The 16012-nt window shown below is 41.8% G+C and overlaps 1 protein-coding gene across 1 annotated transcript; it reads right to left on the minus strand.

The window, feature by feature from the left end:
* Positions 1–11: 11 nt before the first annotated feature.
* Positions 12–15837, minus strand: bltp3a (bridge-like lipid transfer protein family member 3A). Its single transcript, XM_074681467.1, has 21 exons — positions 15599–15837; positions 12646–12808; positions 11753–11791; positions 11556–11647; positions 11287–11476; positions 10886–11026; positions 10578–10748; positions 10275–10455; positions 10043–10129; positions 9158–9328; positions 7900–8045; positions 6910–7051; positions 6519–6712; positions 5245–6425; positions 4952–5136; positions 4744–4868; positions 4504–4654; positions 3636–3901; positions 3421–3529; positions 3229–3320; positions 12–2530 (listed from the first exon to the last, which is right to left on the minus strand). Exons 1-21 carry the CDS (start codon positions 15640–15642, stop codon positions 2414–2416), a joined length of 3987 nt encoding a protein of 1328 aa, XP_074537568.1. The 5' UTR covers positions 15643–15837; the 3' UTR covers positions 12–2413.
* Positions 15838–16012: the final 175 nt, after the last annotated feature.

Here is a 16012-nt window from a genome sequence, read left to right on the forward strand (position 1 = left end):
AATGTGTTCATCAATTAATCATTTATTCTTTCATCTTTAAAATATTTTACACATACTAGCTTTGGTTCACAGAACCAGATTAAAATTAGTCTCAATGAAAGTGATAAAGACATTACAAAATCCAATGTAACTCCACACAACTGACAAAAATACTGTCCACAAAGTCCAACATTTGCATCACTTCAGAGGAGTCACAAGATTTCTTCTGCAACCCCCTGAAGTGAAAACAAGTGCAATTTCCAGTGAATGTTTCACACAAGTGCAAATAATTCACAAGGCAGAAATTAGACATGCATCAGCTTCCAGTGGCAAACAGGTCAGTCAAAAGAAAGAGCAAAACTGCTAATCCTGATGTCAGCTTTGTTTGAGTCTCTGTTCTTCACATTTTAAAACGTTCTGAGCAGATTGTGGTCAGAGCACCAGTTTGTCAACATGGATGCTACTTAAAACAGAGACCTGACTGAGGAGAGAAAAGACTGGATAAACCTTAACAGCTACATGTTGTACCCAGCATGGGAAGTTCATCATAAAAGTTTTTTTTTCTCACTAAGGCCATGCAAAACATCAACATCAAAAACTGAGGAATAGATCACAACTAGAAGTGACACTGAGGTTAACAGGCAGTATCTCTGCTCTAGAACACGGATGGAGTGAATATGTACGAGTCCACATGCAGTTGTACAGTCTGAGTCAGGTAGATCTTTTTTCTTTGACATTAGAAATTGAATAGTTCTGCATTAAAATGAGTAGTGTAACTGATTTTAAAATATTTTTGGTCAGACCAAAGCTGTCTTTCTATTGCTTAAATATTTCACATTCCTTTTCAAGAATGCCAATCTGCCATTCAAAGATAGAAAAGGCAACCAGTGTTTGATAAAAGAAAAAGATAAAAAAAACAATCATATTTGGAATGGGGATGTAATGGCCAATCACAGCCACCAGGGGTCTCACAAGCAAATGACAACCATCAGTGACGGTTGTAAGAGCTTTCAAGCACAAAGATGGAGAACTGTACCCCAAAGACAAATACTGAAACACTGATTTCACAACAGAAGTTTGTGCATTGCAGTGTTTGTAAAATGAATGCAGAGATAAACAAATTCATCATTGTCTGTACTGCATAACAAATATATGCATTGAAATTAGAAGGTGTCAGACATTCTTATCTGATAAAAACAATCTACAACAAATCAGAGTTATACGCTGAAGGATATCAGTTTTTGTAACGAGTTTGGTCATCTATAATACACTGTTACAAGTACCACAACCTTCAAAGTGACATTTTCTTTGATCATATGGCTTCAAAACACTGCATAATGTTAAAAAAACATGTGTGAAGAAATCTGAATAAATACAAACGTAAAAAAAAGAAAAACTCTAGAATGAGCATTTAGTTCATGATACCTAATAACTATGCAATGCATAGTAATTGTGCACCAAGGTGGTAACAATAGCAGTCAGATTTGTTTCCTAGTGAGCTACGAAACAAGTGTTAAGGAGATCAAGTTTTACAACCAGCTGCTAAGTGCCTCCAACATTCTCCAAACTAAAGTGTTAGAGAGATAAAAGGACAAATCGGTTATAAATCACAAGCTGCTCAACCTGCTCTCTTGAGTAAAATCTGGAGGTGCGTCATCGTGAGTGAACATGTAACACAACGTTTCACAGTACAAAAGCAGCATGATCAACATTTCACAACACAAAGTCAAAAATAACACTGGGAATGATCCAACCTGCTTTCTGAGAACATGATAAGAGTGTGTAACCATTCCTCTGTGGTGATCAAGAATGCAAAGATGCAGTACTTTACATGAAAGCAGTGAAGTTCTGCTTTTTTTTTCTCTAAATAAAAAGTGCATTGTTGTACCAACTTGTAACAGATGACTTTTTTTTTTCACACTACTTAAAAATGAAAACAGCTAACAAAGGCAGTAAGCACTACGTCATTGTGCAAATTTGCACTGTTCACTTAGCATGCCTGACAGGAAGTTGTGTTATGGGGAAGGAGCAGCTGTCTGGCAGTGTAAGTGTGTGTCAAGTGCAGGTTTTGGCATGTGCACAACTTAAATTACTGCAACATAAATACTTAAATGTTACTATTAAAGCTTGATGATATTTACCTTTGCATGCTGTGTGATGAACACTGAAATCACACCATTACGTCACTGTTCACACTGATTTGGATGAGAAATAGTCAGAGTTGGGGTTTAGTAGCAGTGAGGAGACTGACAGATAAAAAAAGAGTACCTTTGATGTACCGATGGGTTAGTTCACGAGGTTTCTCTTTTCACTAAGAGTGATTATAGTTTTTTTAGTCTTAAGGACAGTGTATACGTTGGAAGTGATCCAAAGCTGGAATCTTTCCTGTCCAATGTTCACACCTGCTGTGAAAGATGTGAAAAAGCAGAGAGCCTCAGAGAGTGAACGTTGGGTCATACTTCCTGACTTCCAGAAGGAGGCGTTCTTTGTCAGTGAGCGCCTGCGCAAGAGCAGTCCGAGTTTCAGCCAGTGAGGACTCCAGGGCTTGTATCTGAAACAGGAAGATTACTGGATTGGTTAGTTGCTGTCACAGTTTTGGCCAGGTGTTACAGGCTGACTGGAGTAGATATCAGATTTTGAACGACAGCAGCAGGTGTAATCAGAACTCTATTACACAATCCTCTGAGAAGTAACTGTACCTCAGTATTCCTGCTGTGTTTAACTCAGCTTTAATTTCAAGACCTGGACTTGTTGATAAAACATTTAAGAAACAAAACCATCTAGCAGAGCTCTCCACCACCTCATGTCTGGTACAGTGCTCTATTTCATTCACACACACATCAACACCGAACAAAGAGCTCCTTTTGTTTGTTGGTTTTCTAAGTAGCAGCTGTGATTCAAACAGCAGCATAGCTCACTGGATCAACTCTCCAATACTTTGGAAGATGATTTTGCAACTGTAATGGCCTTATATTTTTGGGGGGATAACTTGGCTCTTCCTCAGTTGTAGTCACATTTAGGTAAAGACTTGTACAGCTTTACAGTGCTAAAAGAAGTTTCTTAATATCTGAAATATGAAGAAACTTTCTTTCTTTGCTTCTATGTTAAGGTATCAAAGTTATACTAAACCTTGATATTGTTTAACAAACTTTCTCTGAAAATGTTTAACTCAGCCGTTCTTCTGGGTGAAGAAGTAACACCTGCTGGCACAATGAGCTGAGTACAGTACATAACAGTTATATCTTTTACCTCTTTCCTCTGCTGAACCAAGTAAAAACTGTTCAGATCATCCACACCATCCAAAGCAACACCCGGAAGCAGCCGAGGGTCTATAGCTCCAGCTACAACAAACAACAGCGAAAGAAACAACAGAGATCTTAAGTTATGTTACTTATGTTACAACATATTTAACTGCAGAAAGCACAATGTTTTCTTTCTCACCTTTGAGCCTCATCATGCCATCTTCACCACGCTCCAGGAGCAACTTATCCACGATGAAGGAGGACGGCACTGGTTGGGGGGCTGTGGGGTAGATTTTGGGACTGTCATCCTGAAGAGACAAGAGATCTGATAGTTATACACCACCAAACACGCTCAGCATTCTGTAATGTTTATATTGTCCTTCTATTGTCTTCTACAAAGTATCAACTACCCACCTTTATAGTGATGGTGATGTTGCTCAGGTGTAACTGCATGAGCTGACCGTCAACACTGAACTCATCCTCAAGAAAAGGGCCGATGTTGGACACAGTGGAGGATAAAAGCTCTGCCTGGAAATCCTGCACTCTGATATCCAAGAAGCCCAAAGACTCAGCCAGAGGAGAATGTCTGGCAGCAGATGGACCCATTTCTGATCTCATGCACACTGCAGGAGTGCTCCTGCTGCCCTGATGGTTCTGCGTCTGGACGAATCTACCTGAAGCTACAGATAAAAGAGCATCAATAAGTTGTGTGCACATTGGAGAAATGTAACATTTTGCAACATACTCTCATACTGGAACTTGGACCCCTTTTTTTGAATTAATTCAATGTGTCTGTGTACTTGGCCTGACTCCAACCTTCAAAAGAGAATCACTGACACCTCATGAACCAGCCCGCAGCCTCAGAAGCATGAGAGGCTTCCTGCTTGTTCAAGAGTTAAGGATTAAATCTAAAGTAAATGTTGATTTTGCGGCCACAACTCTTCAGCTTTGACATGACCTGTCTGAGGAGACTTGCAGAAACAGAGAAACACTCTAAATCCGCAGTTAATGCTGACTGTTAGAGATGTTATTTTAGGTAATGTTCTACTTTTATTACTTTCCAACTTTTGATTCTCATTTCTTATGAATCCTTCTGTTGCTTTAATTTTCTCTATGTCCTTTTTTCCCTTTCCTTCCACTACTACGTCAACTCTGTGACTGATGTAGCTCATGCAGAAGTCACAGTATTAATTCCAGTCCAAATCAAGACCAGTCAAAAAAACCATTCTTCTGAGGAGCTTTAGATGTGAATGATTTTTAAAGTGCTTAATATGAAACAAACCTCGTACAAGTCCAGCATGCAGGTCAGCTACTCTGATGTTACCCATCTGCACAGGGATCAGATTCTGAGTTTCTACAGTCACAACTTGGTCTTCTCCCTTCACCTCCATGGTACAAGCTGTTCCACTCAGTATCAGCACCAACACAGATGACTGCAAAGACACCATATCGCAATTCTGTCACATGTCAATCACTGGAGCACACATTGGGTTCATTAAAAATACAAAGGCAAAGTACCCACCATATCGTGAGACACATCCTCCGTACTGTGGGAAAGCGAGCTGCTGAGCTCAGCTGATGAACGTCTCTCTGCTCCTGACGCTGGGCTTGCTTGTACCATGCTCGTGTTATTGGCGGCCAAACACTCTGGAAACAGAAAACAAGTGTACAGTAGATGTCACCTGTGTCTGGATTGAAATGTTCAGCAACTTCAGGTTTATTTTGAGTACCTGAGTCCATAAGAACAACAAAATTATCGCTGAAGTCACTATGCACGGAGAGATTCTCATCCCCCAGGCTGCCATCCATGATAGCACTATCAAAGGAATGCTGGGAAGACGACTGCTTCATGGATTTGTGGCGTGGGCTGGCAGCCATAGAGGGGGAAGACCCGTCTGAACGCTGGACCTGTTCCCTGTAAACACACAGACAGTTGTTAAAGAAAGCATACAGTGCACAGCATGAGTTCCAGACACACAATTGGATGTTGCCAACAGCCCAGCAGGAGAGCAGGAGCACTTACTTAGCCTGCGGACCGAACAGTTTGCTCATCCCCGAGCCTCGACTCAGCATGCTAAAGGCGTCTTTTGTTATCGAAAACGCCCCTTTGGTGAGATCCAGTGAGGCACTTATGGCATCTTTGGTCACATCCTTGGTGACGTTAATGGCGCTTGACAGCTCCCCCTCCAGGCTGAATGTGGACGGATCACGGGAGATACCAGGGGAGTGTCCTGGAGAGAGCACAGGTGAGACAGCGGAGTTGTCCTCCTGTCCATCCAAGCCCTCCTCCACGGCCTCAAATGCCTCCTCCACTGCGCCTTGTTCATCAATAAAGTTCTCGTTGACCGTGCTGACAGAGTAGCCAGCTTCCACCCCATTGTCCTCAGGGACGTCTTCAGAATGATGAGTGGGGGACATGTCAGAGTCTGTTATGCTCGGACTGTCTGTCTCTGGGCTGTGAGGGACCTCACCTTCAGGCTCGGAGCACACTGCAGGCAAAAGGAGACCCATTTCCGTTGAGTCCACCAGGAGGGCAAGACAAAGCGTAGCGGGTTTCACCTTTTTGCCGTGAGCCTGCTTCACATCTCGGAGATCTCTGCCCAGCTCGGCCCCCAGCCGAGCCATGGCATCCCTCATTCTCAGGAGAGCTACATACTGATAATGATTGAGCCACATCTTCAATGGATTGATGGTGTACGCCAAAATGTGTAACGAAGCAAGGGAAGAGCTCTCCTGCTGGTCTCCATCAAGACTCGAGGAGGAAGATGGTGAACTGCTCCTGAAGGCTGTGGGCTGACAAATCCACACAGACATCGCAAAGGGTTCAACAAAAGGCTGAGTTCTGCCTTTGGGGAATCGCCGAGCTCCATCAAACCCTAAGGTTACATTGAACAGACTGAGGGACCAGATATCTTGGGATCGTAGCCTCTTAATGTCCAAAGGTTGGGGCTCTGTTTCTTGGGACAGCTCATGGAAAGTGGACGGGATGGGGTGGAAGGCACTCCTGTCTCGTGGGTAAGGGCAGGGGGGTGTTGTTTGGAAGAAAGGGCAGCTGGCAAACTTGTTATAAGTGCTGTTCAGATCAGCTCTGGAGCCGTTGGGGCAGTAGGGGGTGTTGCTGAGAGCCAGTTGGGGCACAGTGACTGAGAGGGACTGAGGACGCTCTGGATGGTCTAATATGGATGAATCCAAAGGTATTACGAGCTAGAGAAGGAACACAAACAGATGATCCATAAAAGAAAAGAATAAACAACAGATATACATGTTAAATTCTAAAGTGAGAAATGTTTTATTCACCTTTAGCTGAGTTGCATCCAAACAAATGTCTATATGTTCTTCGGCTTTGCTGCTGTCTTGCAAATGGTAGAAAGCTTTGACCTGGTCCAGCGTGTGAAGCAACCCTCTGGAGAACAGATTGATCCACAGTATGCTGGCTGGATCCACACAGAACTGGAGGCCGTTCAGCTGGGCATACAAGTTTGTTGTGGGCACTGGAAGAAGGAGAAGGGAAGAGGTGCTGATCAGTGAGTGGCTGGATGAAGACAACAGGTCTGCAGGAGCACACTTTGTATTAAGAGTACTTGTGAAGGAACTTTAAAGCTAAATGAGTGCGCAAAGCAGATGCAAGTCTTACAGAATTAAACTTAAAGAAGGTGAAAACAAAAACAAGGTTACAGTTGCAGGATACCTGAAACAGCAGAGTTGTCAGGGAAGTAGTATTCAGTTAACTGCAGATAAACTGCTGGGACGTTGTCAGGCAAACGTAGGGTTTTACGGTTGCAGGATAATAAAGACTGTGTCTTCTTGTTTTGACGGCCTCTTGTTGATACCTGCAAGTTGAGTTGTAGAGGTTAGATTTTTTATGATTTTACTTCTTCCATGTGTTTTTTTTTACCCTCAAGACAAAGATACGTCACACAAAACCAAAAAAAAACCCCAAACACCTAAATCTGAAAAATTGGTCACTTCCTTTCAGAAATTGAAGGTGGAGACCCAGAAAGGTTCAGAATTTCCCTTGGGTGATTCATGCTCTATGAAATGGGGAACTACAAGAAGCCTTGAACCTAAAATAACCCCGGAGCTGTTACATTTTTCATGATGAAAAGCCAAAAGTGAGAGTGTGAAGGAGCAAAGGGGGTTTCTCTGCTGGCAAAGTGACATAAGGACCCTTTTAGAATTATTAATAGGTTGTGTAGATGCTTTCTGTGTTTAAATTCCTCAGAGGAGTTAATCTGAAACATTTATACGCCACATTAACATAAGAGATGAGAAATCTGATCGAGGAAAATATCAGACAGCTGATTTGAAAGAGGCTTTTGTTCCCGCTGTGAGGCCTGTCCGACAGATGTCCTCAGGGTTTCTAATCTAACCCGCTTTTTCCGGTTTGTGCCGTGCTGAGCACACTGCAGCACATGACACTCCTGTCAGCTAGCTCCCTGACTGTGAGGCTGCAGTTTAGAGAGGAGTCACTGACTCATGCATGCTTGTTTTCTGCATGCATACAAAGTGTTCATCTCATCTCAAAGAGTCTTATGCTCCGTCACAGCTAGAATTTCATTTCGAAAAGTAAACCTTGTCCGAGGATCTGCCAGACTGCTTTTAGCCACCCAGTCAATTAACTAATCAAAGCATGGCTTTTGAAGGAAGTAGATCCAATCAGTTGATGTTTAAAGCTTGCCTGGTGAATGTTAACGTCATCCATCCTGACCACTACGCAGCAGGATCGCAGCCTCTTCAGTGAGGGAGTGGGAGGAGCTGCAGCAGAGCTCCTTCTGGATCCGGCCTCTGAGGCAGGGGGGGTGGACTTGGGACTCGTTTGTTGATCTGAAGCATAAAAGTAAAAGTGTAAACATTCAAAAAGTTATTACTTATGGAAGCAAAAAGAAAAACAACTTCTTTTAAATGATGATGCTTATGATAGGAAATATTTCCCCTGAGGTCTTTATCGATTTGTGATGAGGAGTGGAGCAGTCAAACAGATATCGATGAACGTCAGTGGACATCCTAAAAAATTATTGTGTAGGTGTTTTGACCATATTGATTACTAACTCTTAAAAGCAACAACAGCTCTGCAATGTGGGTGTAAACAACAACAACAACAACAACAAAAAACACCCAAACCAGGGCAAAGAAATGTTCAAGCTTTTGTTGTGAAAAGTGCCAATCATCTGTTAAAACCGACTCTGGAAGCAACATTAACACACAAGCTGTGAATTGTAAGCTTCACAAAATGAGTTGCACTCAAGCCTCTCATCACAATGCAGAGCCTGAGGCTCTCAAGGAACTTCTGACCTCTAAAGCTGGGTAAAGGTGTCGTATAGAGTGATGAGTCATGCTTCACTCTCTGGCAGACTAGAGGATGAATCAGGTTTTTGAGGTTGCCGGAGTGCATAGAGGATGCTGAACATTTTAGTGGGGGAGTGATGCTAAAAATAATCTGTGGCTGTTTTCAGTATGGAGGAAAACCCTCTTTGTTTGAGTGTCGAGTCTTTGTCAAAGAAATTTTTGAGACTTCTTGGGACGGCCTTAATGTGTCTCTTTACAAAAAGCAACATTTTGTTGCAAACTTGACTAACCTCTCCAGCTGTGTGACCTCAATCCCAGTGCAGGCCTTTGAGAGGAATTTGAAAGCTGACTCAAGGCTAGGCCTTCCCGCACAACATCAGAGCCTGACCCAACAAATGCTCTTTTGTCTGAATGGGCACAAATTCACACAGGCTCACACCACAGTGTTGTGGAAAGCCTCATGAGAAGAGGGGGGAGGTGCCAAAAGGTCAAACTCTACGTAAATTACTGTAGTTCTACAAAACAATGACTGACAAGCTCAGATACAGCATGGTCAGGTGTCCACGGTTTCAGTTGCCCTCAGATTTTCAACGACTATTTAACTTTCAATAGCAAGTCTTGAAACACTAATAGTACTCATAACCTCTTACCTCCACCTGAATTTTCAAAGGAGTTATTGTTTGGCTGGGGTGTCTCAGTATGCGGCCCAGGGAACCCAGAAACCTCTGCTCTCTTCTGGTACTCCTGCAGCAGCTTCCCAGCCCACTGAAGCTGAGCCTCCATGGCTCCACAGTGCCGTTCCCAGTGTCGACATCCATCAGCTGTATCACATGAGCAGCAAAAAGGCAGGTATGATTCAGATACCACTCTACACTTTAAACTGAATTCATGCAAAGAAAATCTGGCAGGCTGCTGACATCCAGGTGCCTGGTTTGCACCTGTTTAAACTGCATTTGTGTCTTATTTCTTCAGACTTCAATCATCCAATCCAAAGTCAATGACAGAATAAGCTGTTTGGCATTGGCAGAGAAGATTTGGCAAATTTTTCATGGGTGCAACCCACATACTCAGCTCTGCTACTCATTTCACCAGTGCATGTTTCTTACATATGTGACACCAAAAGTGAAATAAACAGGCTATAAGATGTATTGCCAAACACAAATTTTCTTACTTTTTGTGTAATGTTTGTATGTGGTTACATGTTTATAATGTATTAAGTTGAACTGTGTTGATAACTTCTGATAAACTCTAAAACCCACATTTTTGATGAATCTGTTTTCATTTAGTTAGCTGTCTTTTCTTCTATCTTTGTTTAGCTCACCATAATAATTTGCAGAGGAAGCTCTGTTGTTCTACATTCCACCACACTTTCACAAATTCCTCAAAGAATAATAAACTGGTCTCCTTTAGAAGTAATCCTCCTAAAAGCTCGGCCTGAATGAAAGCCGTGGTTATAGTGGGGGCAGGACACAGCCTCTGGGTAAGAAGTGGTACAGTAACAGTTACAGCCTGAGGAAGTCTGTTTTTACTCTCACCAGGTCTGTGGATTGGGTAATAGTCAAAACCCAGCTTCTTGAACGTCAGCTGCATGGCACCTTGCAGGCCCGGCGGGGGGGACTCATCTGTGCAAAATCACATGATAGCTGTTAAAACCAGATTAACTCACATGAACCGAGAGAACTGACACTGGAATTTGCAAAGAAACAAAATAAAACAAAATATCTGATATCCATAATAATGGAACACAATAGGTTATCTGCCCCGAACCTTCATCTAGTGAAGAACTGTCGTTGCATATGTGTAAGTCTAAGCGGGATATGAAGGTATGGTAGGAAGACTCCTTGACATCATAGAGATCAAAGTATTGGCTTGTGGTATTGGGGGTGCCAGGAGGAGGAGGTGTTGGGTCTGCCCAGAGGTTGTGCAGGCCGGGTGATGGAGGGGCAGTCTGTAGACACAGAGGAGGTTTAACATCCAAAAGACAAACATTTGATCTCTGTAAACACTGAAAATTATTCTACTTCACATTGCTCTTTTGCCAAACATTCATGAGTTTGAGGTGAGCTGGACCTGCAGGGATTCAGCGGTCCTGCTCTTCCTCTGCTGGGCAGACTTCTCCATGACCTCACTGAGGGATTTGGAGTAATGGATGATGGCTTTGAGCTGAGAGTCCGTCAGCACCCACAATAGATCATCCAGAATAAAAAGCAGCTTGGATGCTAACACATTGCAGTCCTTTATCTGGAAGAGAGTAGATGAGAAGTAAACTTGATGATGTCAAAATATTATTATTAAAAAAAGCGCAGTTTGGATTCATAACTAATTTATTACTAATTTCATAACGGAGCAGTGAAGATATGGAGGCACAAAAGCCTTACTCTGCGCTTCAGAGCGATGCGAATGCGTCCCTGATTGGTGATGAGACGTAATGGGGTGCTACCAAGGTCCTGGTCATCACTCTCAATAGCGTCTGCTTCTATTCGTAGACTCTGCCAGTTGATTTCTTTAAATGTCAACACCTTATTGGAAAAAAAAGCAAATAAGATTATCAATCACTGCTGTAAACTGATGTATGATCAGAGCAAAAACACACCATCTTCTGATATTTGGAATTTATGATGGAGCTGAGACTTAAAAGCAGATTACAAAGGCTCGTCTTCATGTGTTGTCCATCCCAAAGCTTATGAGAAACCAAACAGTAGATTGAAGACATCCAACTTTCAGTTTGATCCAGCTAAAGTTCTATGTGAAGAGGGGGACAAAGTGTGCAGTGCTGTACCTCTCCTCTCTTTGGGTCAGTGATGCGGGTGTACCGGAGGTCGCTGCGCTGCCACTTGGGATTGAGGCTGTTGCCTTGTAGCTGCCAGAGCTCGAAGGAGGCATGGAAGGCACGAGACTGCACCTTGATGGTGATGGAGTTTATCCGTACAGACATGCCCTCCACCACCTTCTCTGCAAAGCCGTACTCACTGCAAATACAAACATGAGAATGCAGTAACCACATACACAGCAGGTATGAATAATCAGACATCTAAACTGCAGGCTTACCTTTGGCCTTCTGTGATAGCTATCGGGGAGGGGCCATTAGGTGGACGGGGCTCCTCACATGTCCTCATTTCTACCTCTACCTTATCCAAGAACTGCATGAAAGAGGAAACAGTGCTCTCAGGCTACTTCTCTGTTTACCCTAACTCAATTTATGCGACAGAAATATGCAAAAGCTCAGAGGAGAACATCAATCTTACCAGGCAGATGGGGCTTGTTTTCAACTTTGTCCATTGTATCTAAAAAGAAAGATAGGGCAGTCAGTCAGAGGCACTTGCAGCAGCACTTTTTAAATTTCCCGTCATTTATGTAGTAAAAAATACAGTTTTGATATTTCAATATGATGTATACACTTTTTCCAAAGTAAAAACTCCCCTTGATCCTCTAAGATTTCTGTGCCCATGTGGGACTTAGATTTGCATTTCTATTAGTGAAGTTTACACATGGTATTTTTAAAAATGAAGACAAACAAAACAAAAAAAACAAGTGACACCACAAAGCAAGCTGTTGTTATTGTTTTTCCCTTAAGTCAGCACTCACTCTTCTTCGCTTGTGGCAACAGATGCAACACTTTACTAAAATTGTCAAACAATGTGTTTCCTTATTTGACAAAAAAGTTATAGAATATGGCATATGCATGTAATTTTAAAACATATCATCTGTATTAATGTAAACATTAAAATGGATGCAAACTGTCGAAAGATGCAGCCCTGTTCAGATGTATGAAACACAAAGCAGCCATCCTGACAGCTCAGTGCACAGCAGCCAGTTTGTCTGACGCTCTCTCTGGCCTCTGGCCTTTTGTGTCCCTCTGAATCACTGCTCGCCTCTCTATTATCAACAACCAGAGCTGGTCTGGAGGATCAAAATGTCCTCAATGGTGCCTCAAGCAGTGCTTATCTCTGTGTTACTGCCACTACTCATTTCATCTGTAACCCTGTGCACTAAAAAAACAGCACGACGTGAGCTGTAAGAGATTCTCAACCTGCTTTGTTTTTGATAATCCTGTTGAAAAAACAAGAGGAGAAAGCAGGGAGACAGCCTCACCTGTCAGAACAACTACACATTCAGGTTTGACAAGTCAGTGACGTACCCTGATGGCAGCTCTGTTGCAGTATACCCGCGTGACAGCCAGCCAGGTGGGCAGGTCGAGCATGTTTTGCAGAACTTCTTCATCGAGCTCAAGGTTAGAGAGCTGCCCCTCTCCCTTCAGCGTACTCAGATTGATCTTATCCGGGGAGAGGTTCTTGGTGAACCTGGTACAGGAAAAGAAAGGAACACATTTAATGGAAAAAAATCTCCCAACTTTGAGGAGGAAGGGGAGGATTATTAAACATCTGTCAGGGAAACACCCTATTTCATCAGCATACGTCACTGATGATCTGGGAAAGAGAAACGCACGAAACTCAATTATGCAGCATGGACGAGAAGTAGTGCAGCTGCATGAGTCATCTCAGGAAACAGGGAAAGCAGCCTCCTTTCAAGAGTCACACAGCTTTCAATCTTGGTTAACCTTCCCTAATCTGGTATACACAGCATACTACAACCCACACAGCGTAAATATAGCATCAATCACAGCAAATCAATTTGTCCAGTGCGGTAATTTCACATGCACCACATGACTAAACATTTCAAATTCCAACTACATTTTACAGACACCAACCAACAGAAGCGGTTGAACGCAGCAGACGAGAAGTAGCAGGAGAGGAACTACCTTCGTCCTGATCATATTAAATAAAGAAAGGGAGGACGGGTAGAGGAGGACTCATTTTTTAAAACGTTTGACAGTTTTGTGCTTGATTAGCCTGTAAATCCAGTCAATGCTTAAACGCTTCTCTTTGACATTGAGAAACATATTACTACACTTCTGTTATCATCGACAAAACACAGTCATTTTGGTTTCACTAAATTGTACAACAGCACCTTTAATCCAGAGCTAGTTTTCATGTCCAGAAACTCTGACACATCAAGAATTTAACTGTACACATATTGTATTTTATTGTATTTTAACTTGTTGTCATCCTCATGTACTTAACCTTCTTTTGAGCAAAGATAACCATGATGCCATTATTCCATGATAATTACAAAGGTCAGTAATGGATTACAGTATCAGGCATTCTCTTAATTCTCTTTACACAGCATCTTAATATCAAAGAAAGAAGTCATTGTGCAAAATTTCCTCAAGGCACAGCTGTTTGGTTTCAGAATCAAAGTATAAAAAATGAATGTGAAGGGAACGGCCTTGAAAAGTCTGTCAAACCATGAACACCAATCAGGGTTATGAGTTTGTGTTTCGGTTTATATTAATAAAAGCTGAACATGCAGCAGCTATTTTTACCACCAACAAATTAGCATTGCAGACAGGAAACTATTGATCCTGTCTGTTGTGGTAATGATTCTACACTGATGCTAGATGTAAAATTCCCAGTTATTTTTGGTAATTAAAGTCAACATACATTGTATGCTAACTCTTGCATCCCTGTCTATCTAATAAATGTCTGCTGTCTCTATGTGGAAAAAAGTTGTATAAATTATTCAGAGGCAGAGACAACAGAAAGAAAAACATGAGTAAGTAAATCCAGAGGCCCTGACTGATTTAGCCTCTGTCTATTCTTGTCATTGTCCGAAGTCTTCACCCCATCCAGCTGGGGTACAGAGGCCTTTAAAACACAAATCAACATTTCACTTTCACAGAAGCAACTATAAATGACAGAAAATGCTGCAAGTTCAATAAATTAAACATTTACAATAATACAATAGAGATGTAGTAGCCGGCCCTTAGTCTGTTGTCTATGCAGCAGCAAGAATGTGGATAAAAGTAAATTCAGGTAGATGAAAAGAAAAACCGCAGCCTGCCCCAGAATGGATGCTGAAGGTGACTGGAATACAATATTTGGCAATGTGTGGCTATTGCGCAACAGAATAAGTGTTTCCAAGAAGAAAGGAAAGAAAACAAAAAGAATGTGGTTGCACAAAAGTTTAAGAGGCATTATGGATACTGTTACGAAAACAAACAAAGCTGATTTTCATTCATTCATTGAGTCATGCGCAGGGGGTCAAAGCAGTCAAATATAACTGAGTGAACTAAGTCCTCCACAGAGTATGTGCCATTTCAAGTAAAGTTAACCTCCTGTGTAGAAATTGTCATTTAATTCTCATTTTTAAACTCTATTGGGCAAGAGTTTGGATTAACAGACAGGTAGAAGGGTAGATGGGTGGGGAAAATATGAGAACACTTGGCATCTTTAAGAGGTTTCAGCTGTTTTTTCCCCCTTACATTAAGGAACATTGAAATTGCTTGACTCCCCCCCCCTCAAGTCTGGACCTTTAACCCATCTAGCATCCATATGTATTGTACATTCAAAGGGAAGCCTTTGGCTTAGGTTGCAGAAGGCATTGGATAACATTGGTTTTGAAGTTCTTAGGAAATTTACTAATACTTTCCAGAGAGATTAGCTACTGTAATTGTCGCAAAGGTGGAAACACCAAATATTTAAGTCAAAAGTAGATTTAAAAAAACATCTTATCTGCATTTCAATGAATATTAGAAAATGAAAACATTTTTATGAGGCATAATTGACAATATTTTCAGATCTTTCACGTGTACTAACAATTTTAGGGCACCAGTGTTGATCCAATTAAGAAAAAGTCTAAAACGATGTATTTTGGGCTCTTGGAAGACTATCATAATGCCATAATAGGCAAAGCCTTTTCAACAGCAAGAGGTTTATTAGGCCCATTAAATCCAACAAATCATCTTCTAAAATCAAACAATACATTAGCTTGTAAAATATAATAGTTTTGTGTACAGACATGTATTCACTAAGAAAAGGGTTGGTGGTATGCTGCGTTTACTGCCCCTGTCAAGTCTCCTCACGTCTGTTCCATGAAGCTATAAAAACATGTTAGCGTTAGGCTAACGGATGGTTGAAATCAATGTTTCTCAAATACAAACCAACTATCGCTTTCTGTCCTAAAGGCTGTAACGTTACATACATCATCCAGCTGAGCTAATCTGCTACCACATCATCAACATAGACACTTACCTTGACAAATGTTTCAGGATTTGTTTTTTTATAATCCCGGCCATGTCTGCTAGTGTTTATATTGTAACACCAATAGCGCTGTTTCATTGAAATAAACATATACTAGCTCCCAGGCACCTGTATATCGTACATCGCGCTAGCTGTGTGCATCTTTTAGCCGCTGCTGGCACAGCACAGGCTAACTGCTACCTCGCTACATACCGGACAGCCGCTGACCCTCTTTCACACACTCACAGAGAAGAAGTACACACATACACATATACGTACAGGAACACACACGCTCAAAGACACACATGGAAACCCACACTACCCTGCTAGCTCTGACGAGACAAAGGCGCCATCTTCTGGATTTTAGCGGTAAAACGGCGGGGTGAAATCAAATGCGCTAAATACACACATTTTACGTTTAAAACA

Source organism: Halichoeres trimaculatus, unplaced genomic scaffold, assembly GCF_033239565.1.
Source record: "Halichoeres trimaculatus isolate MK-OKI-2021-1 unplaced genomic scaffold, fHalTri1.1 fHalTri1_scaffold_11, whole genome shotgun sequence".
NCBI classification, from domain to species: Eukaryota; Metazoa; Chordata; class Actinopteri; order Labriformes; family Labridae; genus Halichoeres; species Halichoeres trimaculatus.

Coding starts and splice junctions, on each gene's coding strand:
- bltp3a (XM_074681467.1), bottom strand. CDS start 15,642: ATGGCCGGGATTATAAAAAAACAAATCCTGAAACATTTGTCAAG. Junction 11,477..11,555: donor GCTATCACAGAAGGCCAAAG/GTAAGCCTGCAG, acceptor TTGTATTTGCAG/TGAGTACGGCTTTGCAGAGA. Junction 6,713..6,909: donor TGACAACTCTGCTGTTTCAG/GTATCCTGCAAC, acceptor TCCTTCTTCCAG/TGCCCACAACAAACTTGTAT.